Source organism: Coffea eugenioides, chromosome 5 (genome assembly GCF_003713205.1).
Source record: "Coffea eugenioides isolate CCC68of chromosome 5, Ceug_1.0, whole genome shotgun sequence".
Lineage (NCBI taxonomy): Eukaryota > Viridiplantae > Streptophyta > Magnoliopsida > Gentianales > Rubiaceae > Coffea > Coffea eugenioides.
In genome coordinates this window covers 50,458,564-50,483,026 of record NC_040039.1, presented here as the reverse complement: position 1 = coordinate 50,483,026, position 24,463 = coordinate 50,458,564, and the positions used below count along the sequence as shown (strand labels likewise).

Genomic DNA, 24,463 nt, shown 5'->3' with positions numbered 1-24,463 from the left:
TGGAACAAACAAGAAATGAGATCATCATGGTTGTTGTTCAAAGACCAGATGTAACAGTTCTGGACTCGAACTGGACCTGTGTAAAAAGCCAAATTTCTCCTGAATTGCACCATGGTAGAAGCAAACATTTTACTGGAAATCATCGTCTTTACTGGAAAGCTTCTATCCCTCCTATGGGACTGCAAACATACTATGTTGCTAATGGTTTTGTGGGATGTGAAAAGGCCAAACCGGCAAGACTTCAAATTTCCAGTGCTGATGATGTACCCTGTCCCGCTCCATATGCTTGCTCAAAAGTAGAAGGTGACGCCATCGAGATCAGTAATCAACATAGGAAACTCACCTTCCAAGTCGACCTTGGGTTGTTGCAGAAAATAAGCAATATTGATGGTTCCCAAAATATTGTTGCTGAAGAACTAGGTATGTACTCAAGCACGGAAAGTGGAGCCTATCTTTTTAAACCAAATGGTGATGCTGAGCCTATCGTCCGGGCAGGTGGAATATTGGTGGTCTCAGAGGGCCATTTGGTTCAGGAAGTGTACTCTTGTCCTAAGACAGCATATGACAAAAGCCCAGTTTCCCATAGTACCCGCATTTATAATGGTGATAAGACCATACAAGAACATCTAATTGAGAAGGAATATCATGTTGAACTTCTTGGACATGAATTCAATGACAGAGAGTTGATAGCTAGGTACAAGACTGATGTTGATAATAAGAGGATTTTCTACTCTGATTTGAATGGGTTCCAAATGAGCCGTAGAGAGACCTATGACAAGATCCCCCCACAGGGAAATTACTATCCAATGCCATCTCTAGCATTCATGCAAGCCTCCAATGGACTGCGCTTCTCTGTCCATACTCGGCAATCACTTGGTGTGGCAAGCCTTAAGAATGGATATTTAGAGATTATGCTTGATCGCCGTCTAACAAGAGATGATGGTCGTGGTCTTGGCCAAGGAGTGATGGATAACCGTCCGATGAATGTTGTCTTTCATATCCTTCTGGAATCCAACATTTCACAAATTGCAGATCCTGTCTCAAGCTCTTATCCTTTAAGTCCCTCTCTTTTATCACAGTTGGTTGGTGCACACTTGAATTATCCTGTACATGTATTTATTGCCAAGAAGTCTCAGGAGATATCTGTGCAGCCACCTCCTAGATCTTTCTCTCCTTTGGCGGCTCCCTTACCCTGTGACTTGCATGTAGTGAACTTCAAGGTCCCTCGCCCTTCTAAATACTCACAACAGCCCCTTCAAGAGGCTAGATTTGTTCTGATTTTGCAAAGACGACACTGGGACTCTTCATATTGTAGGAAGGGCAGGTCTGAATGTATGAGCGTGGCCGACGTGCCTGTCAATTTATTTGACATGTTCAAGGGGCTTGCAGTGTTGAACGCAAAAGCAACTTCTCTAAACCTTTTACATGATGACACGGAGATGCTTGGTTACAGTGAGCAGTTTCAGGAAGGTGCTCAAGAAGGGCATGTCCTCATATCTCCCATGGAAATTCAGGCTTATAAATTGGATCTACGGCCTCATGAATGACTTGGAAGTCACAAGAATACCAACTTTGTTTCTTTTCTCTCACTGATTCCATCTCTGGTTCATTGGTGGCACAGAGGATTTCCTAGCTTTTATCCATTCTCTGCTACCAAATCAGGATGGACAGATTCCCTGCTTCACTGGGGTATGGGACCAATTAACTTCTCAAGGTGCATAGATGATCCAACAAGTTAGAAAAGTACAATCAATAGCAGAGATATACGACATTCCTGTTATGTTAGAGATGGCTGTTCATAGTACTCAGATTGCGTCTATGCTACAGAGCTGATGTGTAGATTACATCAGCTGGAAGAATTGGGGCAGTGCAATTATGTCTTCTACAAAAGTCAGAATATCATAAACCGAAGTTTTGCTAGGGTTAAAAGTTTTACATGCAGTTCCATATTGGATAGATTTGGTAATATCATATAGATAAACATCTCCCTATATGGCATCTTATAAAAATATATGGCATCTTATAAAAATTGGTGATGTACTGTTAAGTTTGTTACACTTGTATGATTATATCACTGAAGCAGGGACCAAGCTTTGATCCTTCCAAAGCTTGATTATCTCACAGAATGATTTCTTCCTGCACGCTCATATTAAGTGTCTTGTGAGGAAGAACGATGGAGTTGATCACCACAACCTCATCTTCAACAGTCACAGCTTCCCCTGTATGAGAGATTATGGGATTGAAGATATATATCCATGTCCATTTCCTTGGTACGATGGACACAAAATTTATGGTAGGCACAAGTACCTAGCATGGTAATTCCAAGCTTCGCATTGTATAGTCTCCTTCAGCCTGACAAATTATCCAATCTTAGCGAGTAATAAACTTTGTTATAAACAACTATTTAACGACTCTTCAGTGCAAGCAACAACCTATTGAAATTTGAATATTTCCTACATAGCTCTATACTTAGGATCTTCAGTGTGGCTGTAAATGTCAAAATTAAGGTCAATTCAACTCATAATACCTAAGTGTCTTTCACCTACGACTCACGAATTGCAATGATGTTTAGTCATGACCCTTCATACTATGGCTGCAAATGTGAAAAGATAACATTTAACTGCTTATTATGCGTTGTATGTCACGCCAACTTACATGGATGACCAAACAGGCAGAGATACCGACCAAACAGGCAGACACAATCAGAATTCATGATACCCTAATCTTCCTCCAACATGGTTTGTTTGGATTGTAAGTTATTTGAGATATTTTTACTGTAGCATTTTTTGTGATGTGATGTATGTGAGATGAAAAGGTAATTGGGAAGGTAAAAAGGTGTATTGGAAATTGTAATGATGATGTAAGCAAATATATTTGGAAAAATAAAGGTCAATCCAAACAAAAATTATAAATTATGGAATACTTGAAATTTTTGGAGTTTGACAAATCTGAAACTCTTGAGGGAACTACACCACATGAAGGAAAACTATACATGCACTTAATTAATTAAGTGAATAAATTACCTGAACCATGAAAAAGCAAAAAACAATACCTGCCAAGGAGGCCTTGTTGATCTAGTGGCTAAGGTTGAAACTCAGGAATCAGAGGTCCTGGTTCAAATCCCCTGTCCCTTCCAGACTTCCCTTGCTAAAAAAATTAAAAAATAAGAAAAATAGAAAGAATACCTGGACACGAGACCACTTCCCAAGAGATGGCTGCCATCCAACATTAGAGTGCAAGACAACTGTGTGGTATATATTGCAACTTTCATGCTACAATTCGATCATACCTTGATTTCTACAATTCGATCATAAGAGCAAATGTCAGATTAATAGACGTGCCAGAGGGCTTCTATCAGTATGAGAAAATAAAACAAGCAAGCTACTAAAAACATAGCCTGCATCTCTTACCAAGTATGTCTGCCGATGGAAAGTTGCGACAGACATCACAATTCAGCAAAAAAGATATGGGACTGCCCAAAAAACACTTAGACGCTTCAAAAAAAAAAAAAAAAGTGGATATCGACACCAAAAGCTAATAGCGTAGTTCTTTCATCACCAAGGAGAAACAACACAACCATATGCTCCCTGGGTCGACTATTGTAAGACAAAAGCATAATCATTAAGGTGGTTGTAGTGGGGCCCACGAACACGTCGGCCTGGCCCATAAGCTCGGCTGGTAGGAGGTTCCCGGCCCAGCAGATCGGCTTGGATGGGCCGCGCGGGCTGCAGAGCCCAAGCACGCCTTAACTAAGCTATGGAGCCCTAGGGAGAGTTATGCTCCCATAAGGACTCCCTGTTCTACTAGGAGACTACTACCTGTGACTCTATAAATACCATGCGTAGGGAGAACTAGTGCTGTTAATCGAGCCGAGTCGAGCCGAGTATCTGAGCGTCGAGCTCGACTCGTGAAGAATTCGAGCCAAGCTCGAGCTCGCTCGATAACACAGACGAGCTATGATATGCACTCGAACTCGACTCGAAAAATGGAAATGTGACTCGAACTCGAGCTCGAGCTCGACTCGTTTATCAAAAACGAGCCAGGCTCGGACGAGCTCGAGCTCGAGCTCGAAATATGTATCCGAGCTCGAGGCTCGAGTTCGAGGCTCGAGGCTCGATTTTAGACTCGAGTTCGAAGCTCGAGGCTCGATTTTGAGGCTCGATTTCGCAATTGAACAATCAGTTTACGAAGTTCTACTCCAGCATATCCAGATTTAGGCTATCCAAAATCAACAAAAAATATTAGGATTGGCAACCAATGGCATTCACATTCAACAATACACAAACTCTAACCACATTTCATCCAAGACAAATATGACCATAACATCCATCCAACACAAACTTTAGGAATAAAACAAAACAAATACACAAACTACAGTCTAATTCCATTCGAGACAACATTCATTAGAGCCAATATACCATAACAGGTTATGGCCAGCCAAATAAACGCACAAACTACAGCCAAATAACCATGAAAAACACTGCTACATAGCTTAAAAATTGTCCAACTTCAGAAATCACAAGAAAAAGTACAACCCCTTCAGAAATCACAAGAAAAAGTACAGTTTCACAAGTCCAGCTTTACAAATCACAAGAAACAACATCACATATTCCAAAAAACAGCATTCAAATGTCCGGAAGATCAATTTCTTCAATTGTAGATGATTCGGAAACATCGAGTGGTTCCTACAAAATGAAAACAAGAAAGTTACAACTAAAGTGATTGATTAGATTAAGAACTAAAGTGTGATGAACTTATACTTTAGGGGGTTACATTCTTTACATATTTAGTGTCAATTATAATATAGAAAGTTGAATGTATAAATTTATTAGTTGTAGTTTAAGAGTAACTAATTTAGTCGCTAATAAATTATTAGTTAGTTGATTTAGTGGGTAGCAAACAACTAAAGAAACTAAAGAAAGGGCAAAAAAAAAAAAAAAGAGAAGTATGCTGTCCAAATTAAGCCCGTAAGGCTTTGTGAGTAAAAAATGAACCACCCTTTGGAGAGGCTTTGCAGAGTTGAGGTTAAACTCTCAGATGAAAACTCTTAATTGGAAACCAAATTTGGCAGCTTTAGCTTTGAAGCACTAACATAACAGTCCCATATAACATGATGCTACCCAACTTGGCATTTGAATGACAAAATTTTTGGATTCTTCATAAATCATAATTAATACAGTCAAAAACATTAAAAAGAGAAAATTGAAGTGTAATATAACGTCTGTACGTATCAAACTTAAATTGGATTTCCAAGACAACAGTCTTCTTTCTGAAATTGCATAAGCTATCCATTAAAAAATTAACTACTACAGAACAGAAATTACGGGTCATTATTGATTATGCAAATTACAGAAATTACAGAAATTATGCAAAATCCTTAAAAGCCTTGCAAGTAGAAGACGGTCACCAGACATTTAAGTCCTCCTCACATCACATGTTAAGTTTTTGAACCGTAAGCAGCAATGAAACCTAAAACCAGATTTGGGGGCCGAAACATCGCAGGTTCTGAACTCTTGTCATTTAGTATAATTTACCTACGAAAAGAGACAAGACTTACCAGAAATCACAAAGGATTAGAGAAACCAGTCAAATTGGACTGGTTTTGGCCCCGGCGGTGGACCGGTTGTTAATGGCAGAAAACAGAGGCTGTGGCCTGTGGGTTGAGTCTGTGGGCGGCGGTGGAGGCAGACGTTGCTGTGGGTTGCGGCTGTGGACTGCGGCTTCCTGTGGAGTACGGCGGGGCTGTGGGTGCGGCTGCGGGTTGCGGGGTTGCGGGGCTGTGGTAGCGAGGCTGCGGGGTTGCGGGGTTGCGGGGCTGTGGTAGCGAGGCTGCGGGGTTGCTGGCTGCGGGGTTGCTGGGTTGCGGTGTTGCGGGGCTGCGGGGTTGCTGGGTTGCTGGGTTGCGGTGTTGCGAGGCTGTGGGGCTGCGGGGTTGTGGCTAGGGTTGTGGGTTGCTAGCTGGCTGTGGCCTGTGGGTTGCTAGCAAAACAAGTAGCTGCGGGGTGCGGCAGAGAGGGAGAGGCGGAAATGAAGAATGAAACGATGCAATATCAAGTTTTCAACCCTAGTCCAAATTTCTACTTGTTGACTATTAAAATGACAAAAATACCCTTCTTTGTCGAGCTCAACCGAGCTACTCGATAAAGAAGCGAGTTCGAGCCTACTCGGCTCGATTACTAAACGAGTATTTTTCGAGCTCGAGCTCGGCTCGTTAACTGAAATTAACGAGCCGAGCTCGAGCCTTATCGAGCCGAGCTCTAACGAGCTTTCGAGCTGCTTGTTTTGCTTAACAGCTTTAGGGAGAACACAAGGTACGCTATTTCACAGCACAAGCACTACTCTTTTCTTACGACTCTTCTTCTGACTTGATCGTCGGAGTTGCTACAGGGGACCTAGCCCCGCAGCTCGCCTGAGTGCAGGTCAGACCGCTCAGCTCGCCCTCCACGCATCTGGCCAGGTCGGACCTTCTCTTCGGCAGTCGCATCAATTGGCGCCGTCTGTGGGAACACGTTGCTTTCTCTTCGCGAATCATGCCGAACTAGGTCTCAAAGGAATGCTGGTGGATCCAAAGGGATGGAGCGAAGCGGCCCCCAAAACGCTCATGAGGATCGCCACCTGAAGGAGCAGGGGCGGGGCCCTCACGGATCCCACCCGAACAGCTGGTGCAGACGGTGGCAGCAAACCTGCCCACTTCGAGGCGATCAATGGACTACCTCAAAGGGCAGTCGGGAGGTGCATTCCGACAAGGAGCCTAAGGTACAAGGAGCCGACCTGTCAGGGTCCCGAACTGGGAGTCCCAATCACGGGGCCAAGCGGACGCATCGGGAACTCACACGTGAGCAGGTCGAGGTCGTAGAGCCATCTCACAAGAATTCCCGAACTGAACATCCGGAGCCCGTCCGGAGGCTCTCCCCCCGGAGGGAGCGACAACAGGTACGAGACGAGCTTGACCTAATCCTCGACCCGGAGGCGGAGAGGTATATTGCTTCCCCCTTTGTGCTTGACATCGAGGAATACCAACTGCCCGCGAAGTTCAAAATTCCAACCATGAAACCTTACGATGCCACCACGGATCCGGAAGACCACCTGTTCGTATTCATGACGCAGATGCGCTTACAAACGGCCGCGGATGCGGTCAGGTGCAAGACCTTCCCGATGTTCCTAGAAGGAAGGGCTCGGCAGTGGTTTCAGGGGCTTCCCCCCAGATCGATCAGCTCTTTCACCCAGCTCGCGCGAGCATTCTCGGCACAGTTCGTTTCCTCACGAGCCTTCTCTAAAAGCACCGCTCACCTTATGACCATCCAACAAAAGGTCGAGGAATCACTGCGTGAATACATGGTGCGGTTCAATAACGAATCCCTCCAGGTCCGTGACCGAGACGACAAGGTGGTCATGGCTGCCTTCATTAACGGGCTACGGAAGCAGAAGTTATACACCGAGCTCGTTGAGAGACCGCCCAAGTCAGTTCGGGAAATGCTGGATCGAGCTCATGAGAAGGCCAATGCTGAAGAGGCTAACCGCTTGAAGAGCGCTCAGGAGAGGCAGAGGGACGACAAGCGCCGAAGAATAACCGACCAAGGAGACGCTCGACGTGACCAAGGGCGGAAGCCTACCTATGACCACCCGCCTAGAGGCCGACCCCTAGGGGGAGACAAGCCTTGGACTTCCCTCACGGCTCCCCGAGCTCGGGTCCTCGCGGTGATGGAGCAAGAGGGACTTTCCCGACCTCCCCGGCCCTTGGCCGGGGATAGAAACAGGAGAGATCAGGACCTGTACTGTGCGTACCACAGGGATGTGGGGCACGACACTGAAGACTGCCGCCACCTTAAGAAGGAAATTGAAAAGCTGATCCGGAGGGGTCATCTTGGCCAGTTCGTCCGCGAGGGGCGAACTGATCAGAAGCAGGGAGGATTCAAACGAGATCGGGCGTCCAGCTCGCACGACCGACCTCGGGGTCCTCGGGAGCGGACTCCGGTACGTGGGGTGCCGAATCTGGCGGGAGTAATCAACACTATTGCAGGGGGACCTGCTGGAGGGGATAGCCATTCGGCTCGGCGAAATAACAGACCTCCCCCCAGTGGGGAGAGCTCAAACAAGCGCTTAAAGATGTACGAGGAGATCGTCTATGGGCCGGAGGATGCGGTACCCTTAGCTTCCAATAACCACGAGGCAATAGTGATAGAAGTCGTCACGTGTAACTATAAGGTAAAAAAGGTGTACATTGACAATGGGAGCGCCATCGATGTGTTGTACTACAAGGCCTTCAGAGAACTGCAGCTGGAAGATAAGCAGCTCATCCCAGTTCGTACTCCCTTGATAGGTTTTGCAGGTCCGCCGGTAAGGCCTGAGGGAATGATAACCCTCCAGGTCACTATAGGGGAGTCACCGAGGTGCCGAACTGTTTCGGTGAATTTCGCGGTGGTAAAGGAGCCGTCCTCCTACAACATGATATTGGGACGTCCAACCCTAAACGCACTCCGAGCTGTCTGTTCGACCTTACACCTTAGCATGAAATTTCCCACTCCCGAGGGAGTGGCCGAGGTGCAGGGGGACCCGGAGGTAGCTCGGGCCTGCTATATTGCAACCCTTAAGGGTAAGGAGAAGCTAGTAGCCCAGACAGCCTATCTGGAACCATGGGAACCTGCGGAAAAAGAGGAGAGGCTGGAGACAGACGAGAGTCTGGTTGAATTGCCAGTCTGTCCTGAACGACCTGATCGTGTGGTCAGGGCAGGATCCGGCCTGAGCGAGCTAACGCGGAGAGCCCTGGAGTTTCTTCTGGAGGAATATGCCGAGATCTTTGCCTGGAATGCCGACGACATGCCCGGAGTTCCTCTCGAACTGGCGGTTCACAAGCTGCATGTGGACCCCAGCGTCCGACCAGTAAAACAAAAGAAGAGAAACTTCGCGCCTGAGCGCAACGAGGTCGTCAAGGAGGAGGTAGGCAAGCTGCTGGAGGCCAAGATTGTGAAAGAAATCTACTATCCGACCTGACTGGCCAATCCCGTGCTGGTCAAAAAGGAGGACAGGGCTTGGCGGATGTGCGTGGACTTCACCGACCTGAATAAGGCTTGTCCGAAGGATTGCTACCCTCTCCCTCGCATCGACCAGCTGGTCGACTCAACAACTGGGTACGAGATCTTCTGCTTTCTGGATGCTTTCAAAGGGTATCACCAGATAGCTCTGGATGAGGAGGACCAAGAGAAGACTGCCTTCATCACCGAATACGGTACGTATTGTTATACCACCATGCCATTTGGCTTGAAAAATGCAGGCGCGACCTATCAGCGGCTGGTCAACAAGCTGTTCAAAAACCAGATCGGCCGAAACATGGAGGTATACGTGGATGACATGCTGGTGAAAAGCCGAACTCCGGAGCAGTTCATCGACGACCTCAGGGAGATCTTTGACGTCCTACGGAGCTCACGGATGCGACTAAATCCCAAGAAGTGCACTTTCGGGGTCAGATCGGGCAAGTTCCTTGGGTACATGATATCAAAAGACGGAGTAAGAGCTAATCCCGACAAGGTGAAAGCTATCATGGACATGGCTCCTCCCCGAAGCATAAAAGAGGTTCAACGGCTAGCTGGCAGGATGGCGGCCTTGAACAGGTTCTTGTCGAAATCTGCAGTTCGGGGTTCCCCCTTCTTCAAGGCCCTGCGGAGAGGTCCCCAGTTTGAGTGGACCCCCGAGTGTCAGCGAGCGTTTGACGAGCTAAAGGCCCACATCGCGCGGTTGCCAGCCTTGACCTCTCCCACACATGGGGAGATCTTATTTATCTATCTAGCAGTGGGGGAGGAGGCAGTCAGTGCGGTGCTAGTTCGGGAAGAAGGAAAAATCCAGAAGCCTGTGTATTATGTCAGCCGAGCTCTGCAGGGTGCGGAGCCAAGGTACACCTCGATTGAGCGGTACGTTTTAGCGTTAGTCCACGCGGCCCGGAAGCTCAGGTCGTATTTTCAAGTTCACCCCGTGGTGGTTATGACCGACCAGCCACTCAAACAGATTCTTTCCAGACCGGACGCGTCAGGTAGAATGGTGAGGTGGGCTGTGGAGTTGTCCGAGTACGACCTCCGCTACCAACCTCGCACGGCCATTAAGGCCCAGGCATTGGCAGATTTCATAGCTGAAGGGGTCTCCTTCGGACAACAGGAGTCACGGGTCAAGCGGACCAGAGACACAGCCAAGGCCAAGCAGTCCGGAGAAGCAGTCGAGGCCGCGCAGACCTCCCGGTCCCAAACAACCCAAGGCGCAGCAGAGGCCAGGCAGGCCAGAGAAGCTGTCCAGGTCAGGCAAGCCACCAGGACTTCCAAAGTCGAGCAGACCATAAAGGCAGTCGAGGCCGAGCAAGCTAAAGGACATGTCAAGGTCGGACAGGCTACAAAGGAAGTTCAGGTCGGACAGATCGGAGACGCAGCGGAGGCTGAACGGGCCGAAGAGGCTGCCGAGATCGAACAGGCCACCGGCAAAATTGATCAGACCATTCCAGTCTGGACGCTGTTCGTGGATGGGTCGTCGAGCAAGGAAGGATGCGGAGCAGGGCTTCTCCTGACCAGCCCTCTGGGGGACGAGTTGGCCTACGCCCTGAGGTTTGATTTTAGGGCCTCCAACAACGAATCCGAATATGAGGCCCTGGTAACAGGGATGGTGATAGCTCGGAAGCTGGGGGCCGAGTCGATAGCAGTCTACAGCGACTCGCAACTGATAGTCAATCAGGTAGGGGGAAGTTATGAAGTTAAGGAGGAGCCCCTAAGAAGGTACGTCGCCAAAGTGCACGAGCTGAGGGCTCAGTTTCAGCTGTTCACACTCAAACAGGTCCCACGAAGCCAAAATAAAAGGGCAGACGCCCTGTCCAAGTTAACTTCCACCTCGGTCGGTACGTTGAACAAAGAAGTCCTGGTGGAAGTCGTCAGAAATCGGGCATATGACCAGGTGGACTCGGCTGTTATTCAGGTAGTGAGCTCATGGATGGATCCCATCGTACGGTATTTAGCTAGTGGAGAACTCCCTCAAGACCGGGTGGAGGCGCGAAGGGTCCTCCTCAGGTCGCGGGGATACGAGCTCTCAAATGGGGTACTCTACAAGAAATCCTACCTACGCCCGTGGCTGAGGTGCATCACTCCGGAAGAGGGAAACTACATCCTGCGTGAGCTGCACGAGGGCATCTGTGGAAACCACGTCGGCCCGAGGGTTTTGGCCAAGAAAGGAATGCTGTCTGGTTATTACTGGCCAACCATGTTCTTGGATTCAACCGAACTGGTAACTCGGTGCAAGTCCTGCCAGCTGCATGCGCCGATCCATCACGCCCCGACTCAGGAGATGATCCCTCTCCAGAGCCCTTGGCCTTTTTTCCAGTGGGGAATCGACCTGTTGGGTCCATTTCCCCGAGCTCCGGGGGGTTATGAGCATATAGTGGTGGCTGTAGATTATTTCACCAAATGGGTGGAGGCCGAGCCCCTTACCACCATTAGCAGCAGGTCGGTGCAGAAGTTCTTCTGGAAGAACATCGTCTGCCGATTCGGTATACCCCATGTTTTGGTCTCAGACAACGGACGCCAGTTCGCCGACGTTGCTTTTCAAGGCTGGTGCACGGAGCTCGGGATCCGGCAGCATTTCACATCGGTAGGCCACCCTCAGGCCAATGGCCAGGTCGAGAACGTCAACAGGACCATCCTGCATGGCTTGAAGACACGGATGGAGTTCGCCCGAACTGGGTGGTTGGACGAGCTGTCGACCATACTGTGGGCTTACCGAACCACTCCCTGAACTGCTACCCAGGAGACTCCTTTTGTTCTAACCTACGGAGCCGAGGCGGTGATCCCTGCGGAGATAGGAGTTCCCTCGGGCAGGGTTCAGAATTTCGTAGCTCGGGACAATGAGGAAGAACTACGTCTTAATTTGGACCTGCTGGAAGCAAGGAGAGAAGAGGCGGCTATACGGATGGCTAAGTACAAAGGGCAGGTCGCGCGACACTACAATGCTAGGGTAAGGCCTCTGACCTTCAAGCCAGGAGACCTGGCATTGAGAAAGAATAGCGTGAGTCGGCTTCAGGGCGCGGGCAAACTGGATCCAAATTGGGAAGGCCCCTATGTGGTGAGAGAGGCAGATCGAGCTGGGTACTGCAAGTTAACCCACCTCGGGGGGGAAGAAGTCCCGCGTACCTGGCACAATTCCAACTTGAGAATTTTTCGTTAAAACTTGCGCGTGTTAGAACATCTCAAGGTCGAGACCTTTTATTTATGTCAATGTGTTCGTTCATTTTGTTTTAGAGTGTAGTTCATTTTGTTCGGGGCCGTGGAGCATGTAGTTCATTTATATTAGCACAGGGCCGAACTGATGTAGCTTTTTGACAAGAAATTTGGCAAATACGACTAAGTATGAAGCAAAGGAAAGGCTTTTCATTAAATTCAGTAAAACTGTACAAGGGGCTGAGCTCGTGCTAACAGAATTAAGCATAGAAAGGGCCGAGCTCCCACAAAACGAACTGCCTACTAACAGTTCGGACTTCAAGACCCTACTCTAGTTCTCGCCTTCTTCTTCCTCTTGCTCGGATTCAGGAGTAGTCACCGGCAGCAAAGGATCAGCAACCAGGTCGACCAGCTTCCGCCCATGCGTGTAGCCCTCCACCAGGCGGTCGAGCTGCTCCACGGCCAGGGGGTTGTAGCTGGAAAACTTGCTCAGATCGAACCCGGGCAGATCTAGCCCCTGCACTTCCTTTAGGGCCAGGGAATACCCATGTTGCAGAACGGGGGTATTCAGAATAGCAAGGTCGCCCCTAAAGCCGTCCGACCTGAGGAAGGCCCGCACGCCTTCCTGGCCTCCTTCAGCTCTGGCCGCCTCCGCCCGAGCAGTCAGCTCAGCTGCCTTCTGCTGCTCCTCTTTCAGCTGTGAGGTCAGATCGGCGTTCTTCTTCAGTTCTAGCTCGAAGTTTGTGTGGACTTGCGCGAGCTGCTTCTTCAGGCCTTCAGCTTCGGCCACAGCTGCTGCGTTCTGGCTGAGCAACTTCTCGTTGGCCGCCTTCGTTTCAGTCAGCAGGGGGAGCAGGCCCTCGTAACGCTTGGCCAGTTCGGGCCCGACCACATTCATCTGTCAGGACAAGTGTGGAGGCGTCAAAACCATGACAAGAGTAACCTCTTACATATAGCAAAGAAGTGGGAGAATACCGACCTGTGCTGCTCCCGTGTAATAGTAATTGAGGAGGTCGGACGAATCCATGGTCTTGACTAGGTTGAAGTCGCGTGGAAGGATGGCGCCCTGGATAAGCTCCCGAGCTACGTCTGGGAACTGAGCTCGGTCGTTTATGGATAGCTTCCACTGGGGGCAGAAGTGCATAGGGTGTTGGTGCGTCGTCAGCTGCGTCTGGGGGTCGAAGAGCATGGAGCTTTGGCGTTGCCACAGGTTTGGAGGAGCTTCAGCGCGGGCTTGCTCTTCGGCGGTGTTCACGCCGTAGTGGCCGCTTTGGGCAGGCTCGGGTGTTGGCCTCTCCTCCCGAGCTGGGGACGAGGGCGTTTCCACCCTGGCTCTCTTAGCAGTGGTCTTCTTTTTCTTTTTCTTCCCAGCCTCAACCGCCTTGGAGGATTGGGCGGGAGCTGGCTGAGGTACGGGAACAGGCACCGAGCTGGCTGGGATGGCCGACGGAGTCTGAGTAGCGGCGCCCGGGTTGCTGCTGCCGCCAATGGATAGAAGTGAGGAAAACCGCTTCACTGCACAAGCAGAGGGCCAAGAGGTCAGTGGTTCAAAAAAAAAAAAATAATATAATAATGATGAGGGAAGGGCAGGATAGTTACAGGCGTCCAGCTCGTCTGTCGAGAGTGGCCTATCCTCTAAGGAAGGATCCGAGGAGCTAGCTCGGATCAGCCCCGCCGCCCAAAGCTGGCCATTGCTGAACTCCTTCACGTCCAGCTTCGTGTCCGAGCTGAGTAGGCGGCTCAGCTCGAACACGGGGAGCGGGGACGGAATGGGATCTGAGACTTGAGTCTCTGCTCTCCAGGTAAGGGGAGGAAAACCTAGGTTCTTCACGAAAAAGAACTGAGGTTTCCAGTCCTTGATGGAGGAAGGTGCCCCCGTAAACACCTCGCGGGTGGGGGTTTTCGTTCCACTTCGTCGGGCGAAGTAGAACCACCCAGGGACCTTCCCGCTGACCTTCATCTGGAAGGCTCGAAATAGGTCAAGAGAAAAAGGGATTTCGAGTGCTCGGCAGAGGATGAAAAAGCCTATGATAGAGCGAACAGCGTTGGGGATGACCTGGGTTATGCGAATACCCCAGAAGGTAAGAATGAAGAAGAGGAAGTTGGGGATGGGCAGACGGAGGCCAGCCATCAGCTGGTCCCTATAGATCGCCACGAAACCAGGGGGAGGTCGGCTGGCAACCTCTCCTGAACGGGCGGCCCTGGGCTCGAACTGGGCCGGAATTTCGTATTTTTCCGCCAGCTCGTCAACATCTTTTTGAGCCAGGGCTGGGGGAATAGTGTCGACCTCTCCAAAGTCGCCCCTCAGCCCCCCTGAGGTCCCTGCTGCCATCTGATCCGGAGCAGCCTGTTCAGCTGCTCCAACTATAGGCTGGGCAGGTCGCTCAGCTGGGCTCATTACTCTAACTGGGGACAGGTTAGGCGAGGCTACTGGTCTCGGTCCAAATGAAATAGAAGGAGAAGAGCTAAAGGAATCGGAAGAGCTGCTATCTAAGAGTATGGGGCTGGCAGCTCTGTGCCTATGGGCTGAACTGGTAACGTCAGAACTATCCGAACTGTAAGAAGACATAAAAGGAAAGGGGGACTTACTGGTGAAAGGATGATCTAAGGATTGCCCGGGCTGACTCTGGGCCCTTAAGGCGGGGCGACCCGATGTGTTCTTGAAGAGAAAGGAATGAAGCAGCGAGCTGGGGAGTGAAGGAGCGAACTGAAGAAATGAGAGGAGGAGAGTGAAAATGACGCTTGGAGGACCCTATTTATAGGCAGCGACAGCGCGGGAAAACGAAGAGGCGCGCATTTATTCGAGCAGTTATGGGGAACCGTTCCTAACCGCCATAATTGGCCGAGGCGACGATTGAGGTGACAGACGCGAACTGACGCGACGGTTGCTTGCACCACTCTCTGACGGCGGGTCCCACAAGGAGCTGACATGACCTCCTAGAATTCGGCCTAGATTCACGCGCACGATCGATGACTCTAGACTTGAGGGTGGGCTAGTGTAGTGGGGCCCACGAACACGTCGGCCTGGCCCATAAGCTCGGCTGGTAGGAGGTTCCCGGCCCAGCAGGTCGGCTTGGGTGGCCCAGAGGGCGCGGTCTCCCCAAGCGGATGGGCCGCGCGGGCTGCAGAGCCCAAGCACGCCTTAACTAAGCTATGGAGCCCTAGGGAGAGTTATGCTCCCATAAGGACTCCCTGTTCTACTAGGAGACTACTACCTGTGACTCTATAAATACCATGCGTGGGGAAAACACAAGGTACGCTATTCACAGCACAAGCACTACTCTTTACTTACGAATCTTCTTCTGACTTGATCGTCGGAGTTGCTACAGGGGACCTTGCCCCGCAGCTCGCCCGTGTGCAGGTCAGACCGCTCAGCTCGCCCTCCACGCATCTGGCCAGGTCGGACCTTCTCTTCTCTCTTTCTATGGTCTCGAATTTGCGCTCATTTACACTTCTCATCTTATCTTCTTCTTATAAGAATTTCCATAAAATTGTAGCAACTTAGTGGACAAAAAAAAAAAACACCACCTTATAGAAGAAAAAATGCGACACTTCTTCACAATAAAGACAATAATGTTCCCGTATGTGAATATAATATATCACATCCTTAAAAAAAAAAGTATAATTTAATGCAAAAAATGAAGTAATTTATTACAAATTGAAAATCATACTCCATCGTTATAAGCTTATGTACCACTTTATTACAAGCAAGATGAGGACAATCTTACTGGGAAAAAGTTAATATATTTCTCTTTTCTTTTGGGGCTTGTGTTTAGAATTAAGAAATTTTGTACTTAAGGTAGGATCCGAGAAGTAATTAGAATTAAAAAAATTTTATACTTATGATGCATATTGGTGAATGAAAAAAGTAAAATTCATTTATATTTTTCATTACCATATAGAATCATGTATGTTAATCTTAACACGAGAAGTTATAGTTAGTGATTACAAATTTTGATGAATGTACATTTAAATAGTTTATGTAATAGTTCATTTATTATGCTTTATGAATATGGTTGGAAATTTGAAGTCCAATTGATTAAAAAACAAATACTCCTTGTAGCAGGATTAGGAGAAAGAATTATTTGATCAAATGGGTACGCTATCAAAAGGCAAGTTTTTGTGGAGAAAGAAAATCGTTGAGAAATCTGGTGAGAGGCCACAGACGTGGGTACATACAGCTGATGGCTGGGAGCCATTTTTTATCAGCTCAGTGACATGGTGATTGGACGACAGCTAGACTTTCGACAAAAAGACATGGGTCAGAGTTGTCTCAACATCCTACGTGTCCATCCCTTATTTGCTCTTGTTTTATTTACATGTATAAATATATACACTAATTTCTAGTCTTATTCTTCTTTTTATTCCGTCACAAATTATAATTTATTTTTCAATTGAAGAATAATTAATTTGTAACTTCTTTAAAATATTCTTATTTGATGTACTTTGTTACTAGTGAATATAACTTAGCTTATTCAATAATTGCTTTGATTCATATATTGAATGGTGTAAATTTTAATAGTAGTGCTGTTGTAATTAATGTAAATGTATAATAATTAGTTATACTATAAATATTAATGTAAAGATATTTTAGAAAAATATCAAATTAAATTTCCTTTTTTGATAAAATTAATTAATTGTTTAAACTGTATGAAAAAATAAAATTATCAAATATGTATGTGTGTGTGTATATATATATATATAGCTAGAGAGAGAGAGAGAGAGAGAACTTTTTTGAGTCCTCTGAAATTTGTAAACGGCGTTAACGCTTACGCAGTCAACAAACGCGCAAAACGGGGAGGCGGCGTGGTCCGCCCGAGCCGTTGCATTGTTTGGCTTGTCGTAGGACAGTTTGCAAAAGAAATGCAATTAGGAGTTTAGGACCGGACAAATTAAAATTACTACTACTGCTACTACTTAGACGAAAGAAAAGTTTAAGGAAAATAAAAGAAGAAGACAAGTTATTTGGTTTGGAAGTAAATGTTTTGTTTTGTTTTCAAAATGAGAAAATGACATGTTTCATCCCTCACATTTCGTAAAAATATTCTTTTCGTCCCTCACATTTAAAACGAAGCAAATTGGTCCTTTACATTTAAAAACCCAAACTTTTACATCCTAGAAATAAACTTTCAGTTGTGAATCAAACCATCTAACAACCCGGTTACAAATTTTGGAGATAGAATTGATAGATCACTTGCAAAAACATATTTCCAACAAATAAATTAAAACAATTAAAAAATCTTAATTAAAACCCGTTTGCTTCTTCAAAAGAATGAAATAGTGCTAAAACTCTCAAGCACTAAACCCTTAGACATATTCCTCAGTTTTGTTGCACTAAGGGTTTAGTGCTTGAGAGCTTTAGCACTATTTCATTTTTTTGAAGAAACAAATGGGTTTTAATTAAGATTTTTTAATTGCTTTAATTTATTTGTTGGAAATATGTTTTTGCGAGTGATCTACCAATTCTACCTCCAAAATTTATAATCGGGTTATTAGATGGTTTGATTCACAACTGAGAGTTTATTTTTAGGATGTAAAAGCTTGAGTTTTTAAATGTGAAGGACCAATTTGCTTCGTTTTAAATGTGAGGGACGAAAAGAATATTTTTACGAAATGTGAGGGACGAAACATGTCATTTTCCCTTATGGAAGTCGCTATTGGGAACAGTAAGAGACAGACTCCGAATGGAAATCCCAAGTGCTCAGAATTGAATTAGGTGGAGTCAATTTCATATGTGCAAATGGGTAAACGCGCATTTGGGATTAATTGACAGTGACTTGTATGGTTTAAGAAGCTAACGTGAAATCATACACCACTAATGGTCTGTTTGATTAGATGTAAAATATTTTCATTAGGAAATTATTTTTTGTTGAAATTATCTTCTAGGAAAAGATTTGCATTTACATAATTTTCAGGTGTTTGGTTGCAATTTGAAACTTTGCTCCTATCATTAAAATTGTCAATGACTAATTGCCACCACCGTTGTTCTCTGCCCATTGTTACTGTACTTCACCACCAACTGACAAATCCTAACTTATGAAATCCATCCGTGAAATGACATTTTTTTTATGTATTAGTAATATTTACAAACTCTAAAAATCCAATTTTCATAATCAAATAGTATAAACTTTCAAGGATAAAGATCAAGGGCAATTTGATGAAAAAATTGGAGTTTCAAAAGAATCCGCATGGAGAAGGAAAATTCAAGTTGTTAAAAAGGAGAAAATTCCATTTGCACTGAAATTTTGTCAGTAATGTAATCATTGATGAGTTTGTAGTAAGTGAAGATTCAGCAAATTGTTTAACACTTTTTTTGTATCTTTTGGTGTCCTTTGTATCGAATGTTCCTCTATCAACAAATGACAGGAGTTTAGATTTTGCCAACGGATGCGTTGCTTTGGAAATCAACTTTAGTTCCTAGTTTAAGGAAGTTGTTTCACATCAAAATGGGGAAAATAATTTATTACGTAAAATATTTTCACCAGTTCCAAGGCAACCAAACACAGGAAATTGTGAAAAGCATTTTCTATAAAATATTTTCAGTCCAAACAAACACACCCTAAGTACGTACAATTGACTTTAAAATCAATCAAAGGAATATGCAATTATTTATGCCATCAGTCCAACCCAATATTCTATATTGTTATGTAAATGAAGGCAAATATTGCGGTTCAATACCAAATGCAAATGTTTTCCCAAAAATTTTCAAGTGTGCTAGGATATGTGATTATATGGAAAATTTTTCTTTTTTTTTCCCTTGCATCACAAATAGGTATCCTAAGTTTTTTTAAAAAAAAATCTTCTAAACTATCTGATTATTTCAATTACATCATATTACAAAAAGTACTGTGAATAATTATTTTAAAGAAATTTTCAAGTAATCTTCTATCCTTCAAACACATGTAAACATGCTAATGTAGATGACGTATAAAATGCATAGAATATTGTACACAACTGACACAATTACATGAAAATTTGCATATACATTAAAAAATGAATAAATTTTATATACACTATCACGGTTGGATGGATGATTTATGAGCAATTTTTGAATTTCAAATTTAAATTTTACACATGTATCATATATCTAATGGTGATGGTATACATATTAGTAGTATATATAAAATTAATCCTTAAAAAAATTACACTAAAATTTGAATAAGTAAATCCGCTTATTTGAAGTTCACGGCTCAAAATTGTCTAACATTTGACTTTTTTTTTTTTTTTTTTTGAGGGGTCTAACATTTGAAACTCTAACATTAGCTGTCTAATTGCAAGCACGATGCTTATGGAAAACTCATTACAGGATTTTGGTGTGCGGGTGAGGAATTTTACAACGTTATATTCCTTTTCTCAAAGCTTATCTGTACAATGGGCATCACCAGCTCAGGTACTACTAGTGACGTAGCTGCATACATGTCGTGCGCTAATAAATATAAGTCGTAATTTTTAGCATCGTAACAACCATCTCTTTTCGTTCCTTCCTTCCTTTTTTTTTCCCCTTTGTGCTTTCATGTTTCCTTTGATAATTAGTAGGTAAAAGCCGCAAACGTGATAGACGCAGAGATTAGCTGCCATATGTCAGATTAATATCTGTATATCTCCAGCCACAGCCAGTGATACTGCAGAAAACTGAAAAGAAGAAGTATGAAAACAGGCGATAATGGAGTAGCAGCTTTGCGTCGTAGTTTGGGCATGACTTCATGTTAACATCTAATAACTACAAAGTTTTTTTTTTTTTTTTTGTAGTTACACGGGAATACCAAAAAGGATTACGAAAAAGTTCACTAAAAGTATCAAATATCGAACATCATGAAAAGATTAATTAAATATTACGCGACAACTTGCCATACATTGCCAGCTAACTAGTTGGACAATGACACGGCGCAAAGGTGACTCAATACCACGGTGGGCCGCCCCCCGGGGCGGTGTTCGAGCAAGTGGTTTTTACGCAGGAAAATTGTTTAGACTGTGATTTTTCAAAAAAAAAAATTATATTTTTTATGAACATATTTTTTAATTATCTTTTTATTTCATATATATTAAATCATTACAATATATTTTTCTGTAAAAGTCCTAAAAATAGCAATCCAAATTGGGGTGTGTTTGGATAGGCTCTATTTATCAAAAAATATTATTTGCTTGCATCATAAATATATTTTTTAAATACATCAATCACATTTTTATTTAACACATCACAAACATATTTTTTAACACATTACAAAAAAAGTGCTACAGTAATTATTTTAAATAATATTCGATCTAAACACACCCAATACTCTAGTTTTTTTGGTTTTTACAAACTGTGAACAATATGGAAACTCTTATTTATTTCTTGAGCACATAATTTAATGCGACTCAAAAACGACTAAACTAAGATTAGGCATCATTTGAGGTTATCATGCTTTTACTAAAAATGTATTTTTGGAAGATAAAACACTTTTAATGTTTTTAATGAGAATCATTCCTTGAATTTAAGAATAAAGCTTTTGGCCAATAAGGCGCTTTGACATCAATTCAAAATCGATACTCTTAGAGCAATTTTATGTTCCAAAAAAAAATAAAAATCTGAGTTTAACAATTTTATTATAAATTTTATATTAAATAAAGAGATAAGTATGTTTTAGAAATTCAAAATTGTACATTATCAAATAGAAAAAGTGCTTAGGCAAGAATACACTCAAACAAACGATATAATTAAGCACATAATAAATACTTTGTTTTAAGAAAATACTTTAATAAAAAAACTCTACTGATTAAGTACTTTTTGATAAGTCATCGCAACTCCAAAACACCTTTAGTTCAATTTATAAATTAATATTGCTCACGGTTTTTCAAGTTCAAATCCAGTTTAGTCTTTGTCCACTCTTAATATTATTAATTAATGATAAAAAGGGAGGGAGAAAAATAAATGATAAAATAACTAAGTAACTATTTAAAAAAAATAATACTGAGTCATTATGAACTATTTAGACATTGTTCGTATTGCAAATTTTATTGATTTTTCTGGGATTATTTATTTTATACATATTCTGCCCTTTTTTTTTTAATGTAGCTTGCATTGCATATCATGAGTTTGCATTGTATCTTGGAACTACATTAGTTTCCAATATCTAGCTTAATTGATAAGAATATTAGTTAGATAACCTAAAACTTGGTTCGTCTCTCAAACCATCCAATTTTCTTTTCCCCTTGTAAACTTCAGAATACCTCTTAAGAAAAATGCTATATTACTTTTTTTAAAAAATATTTTAGTAAGGAAATGATGGAATTTAAGAAATGAAAATAGAGAATGGGGATTTGAAAATTAAAATCTCTAATTCTTAGAGCTTGAAAAAGTCTAAAAAATGCAACCTAGATAGTTATGTAAATTAAAAAGTTCAATTTTATTTGACTATTTTCACGAGTTTGATATTATGTTCAAATTTGTGGTGTTTATTTACAAAACCAACTCTAGTCAAGTTCGAACAATTTGAACTTTTTACTTAGAAATTTCAATTTCAGCTAATCATGCTAATGTCAAGTTGAGTTTATAAATTTACCGAATAGAAAATACTATTAAAGTCTAGCTCGATTAGTTTGTGAATTAAATTCGATCGAATTCGTATTGAATCGAACTTGATTTGAGTATCGAGTAACTTAACGCGTGTTTTGACCCTAAATCCAAATGAAAACATTTATAAGAAAAAGGGGAGGACGCATAATAAATAAATCCAGATGAAAAACAATGGTAAGAAAAGAGGGAGAACAGATACGTATTACAAGTCATCCTCTAACCAAACTATCCATTAAGCTTTGCTCCAAGGCACAGGACGACGGCAGAAAGCATGTACTATGATAATCTTCCATTGCCCCTCCTCCGCGTGTATGCGAAAAGATAGAAAGTGACAATCAGTAACCCTCAGGAAAATGGTGAAACAAACAGGAAAGAAGCCAGAACTATCCATTTGTCGCCTTCGAATACCATAAATACATAACCACTGGGCCAATGGCTCAATGGCCACCAGGGAGGGACTTAAGTCCCTTCTTAGGCTGTTGGTGAGGGTTCAAATCTTACCAATAGTAAAAAAAATCTAAAGGTTGTGCCATAGCACTCCCTTGGTCTAGTTGGATCTGTATACCCACTAGCCCCTATCACAGTCTCCTTAGGCTCCCCCTCCCCCTAGATTAGGATAGAGTAGGTTATACAAATGTGTTGCCGACAAAAAAAAAAGAATACCATAAATACATACACCAAACTGCAACGCCGTATTCCATAACGTGACTGTAGAAATGAAAAGTGATTGGAAGGAACGTTCTCAACATCAAAAGCATCCAAATGTAACCGGAATCACATGAGTACGTGGGAAATCACGAAATAGATTTCCATTGGGAAACTCTTCTTGCTTGGACGGCTCTGAACAAATAAATTAACCTGAGGAGGAAAATTTAGGGAAAAAAAATAATTTGCAATATATATCCACATATTTATATATAATTTGTCCTGTCCCCACATCTTCTTAGTCTCGCTTCGTTTGGATTAGATGTTTTTGGGGGGTATTTTTTAAAAACTCTGCTACAACAAAGCAGAGTTTTTGGGGGGTAGTTTTTAAAAACTCTGCTTTGTTGTAGCAGAGTTTTGAAAGTATATTTTGAAATATTTTTAGAAAATATTTTAGGATATTTAAGAGTAGAAGAGTTTCTAGAATATATTTTGAGATATTTTTTAAAATTTTAAAAAAATTTAAACTAATTTTTAAATTACCTTTTAAAGTTTTTTTTTAAAATTTTTATTATACTTAAAAAATTAATTTTTAAAAAACACTCTGAGAAAACAGGGGATCCAAACAGGAGTGCCCACGTTCGAGGTTTGCGTTTGGATAATCATCAATAATGGTATAAAGAATATAGAGATGGAGCGCACTCAATGTATAGCCGCGTCGTTCATGTAATGGCCCCCAACAAGAAGTCCTCGAAGAATCATTCAATGGAGTTATTATTATCAAAAAAAGGAATCATTCAATGGAAAGGGACGTTTTTGCTAAATCCTTCCTCAAGGGATGTTTGCGTCGTGACCGTTGCTTCTGCAGCAGGCTCTCAGTCTCGGTTCCCACCTTGACCAGTTATGTTGTCAAATTTCTCCCTATTAATAAATTATTGACAAGGAAACGTTTAATTGATCCATCGATCGAGTAAACGGAAAATTATTATATTGTTATTCTCTCCAAAACAAATAAATGAAAATGACATCATTGCATAACATCACGTCACGGTATGTTAAGGCTTGTTTGGATTGCATTTTTTTGAATTTTTTTGTAGAAAAATTACTGTAACGATTTGATGTATGTGAAAAAAAAAGATAATAAGAAAATGTGATCATGAAAAACGACACAAATTTTCTACATAACGTGACTGTAGAAATGAAAAGTGATTGGAAGGAACGTTCTCAACATCAAAAGCATCCAAATGTCACCGGAATCACATGAGTACGTGGGAAATCACGAAATAGATTTCCATTGGGAAACTCTTCTTGCTTGGACGGCTCTGAACAAATAAATTAACCTGAGGAGGAAAATTTAGGAAAAAAAAAATAATTTGCAATATATATACATATATATATATATATATATAATTTGTCCTGTCCCCACATCTTCTTAGTCTGGCTTCGTCTGGATTAGCTGTTTTTGAGGAGAATTTTAGAAAAATTCTGCTTTGTTGTAGCAGAGTTTTGAAAGTATATTTTGAAATATTTTTTAAAAATATTTTAAAATATTTAAGAGTATAAGAGTTTTTAGAATATATTTTCAGATATTTTTTAAAATTTTTAAAAAAATTTAAACTAATTTTTAGATTACCTTTTAAAATATTTTTTAAACATTTTTATTATATTTAAAAAATTAATTTTTAAAAAACACACTGAAAACAGGAGATCCAAACAGGAGTGCCCACGTTCGAGGTTTGCGTTTGGATAATCATCAATAATGGTATAAAGAATATAGAGATGGAGCGCACTCAATGTATAGCCGCGTCGTTCATGTAATGGCCCCCAACAAGAAGTCCTCGAAGAATCATTCAATGGAGTTATTATTATCAAAAAAAGGAATCATTCAATGGAAAGGGACGTTTTTGCTAAATCCTTCCTCAAGGGATGTTTGCGTCGTGACCGTTGTTGCTTCTGCAGCAGGCTCTCAGTCTCGGTTCCCACCTTGACCAGTTATGTTGTCAAATTTCTCCCTATTAATAAATTATTGACAAGGAAACGTTTAATTGATCCATCGATCGAGTAAACGGAAAATTATTAT

The 24,463-nt window shown here is 43.0% G+C and overlaps 3 protein-coding genes across 3 annotated transcripts; all 3 read left to right on the top strand.

Annotated features, from left to right (window-relative positions):
- Window positions 1-8: 8 nt before the first annotated feature.
- On the top strand, window positions 9-1,956 carry LOC113772288 (alpha-mannosidase 2-like; the record flags this gene model as incomplete). The annotated part of the gene is made up of 1 exon (XM_027316872.1): window positions 9-1,956. A coding segment is annotated over one exon (1,539 nt), but the record flags the coding sequence as incomplete, so codon positions are not given.
- Window positions 1,957-6,573: 4,617 nt separating this feature from the next.
- On the top strand, window positions 6,574-8,991 carry LOC113771965. Its single transcript, XM_027316509.1, has one exon. It carries the CDS (start codon window positions 6,574-6,576, stop codon window positions 8,989-8,991), a length of 2,418 nt encoding a protein of 805 aa, XP_027172310.1.
- A 45-nt stretch (window positions 8,992-9,036) lies between these two features.
- LOC113771964 lies at window positions 9,037-11,760 on the top strand. Its single transcript, XM_027316508.1, has one exon. It carries the CDS (start codon window positions 9,037-9,039, stop codon window positions 11,758-11,760), a length of 2,724 nt encoding a protein of 907 aa, XP_027172309.1.
- The last annotated feature ends 12,703 nt before the right edge of the window (window positions 11,761-24,463 follow it).

Coding starts and splice junctions, on each gene's coding strand:
- LOC113771965 (XM_027316509.1), top strand. CDS start 6,574: ATGGAGCGAAGCGGCCCCCAAAACGCTCATGAGGATCGCCACCTGAAG.
- LOC113771964 (XM_027316508.1), top strand. CDS start 9,037: ATGTGCGTGGACTTCACCGACCTGAATAAGGCTTGTCCGAAGGATTGC.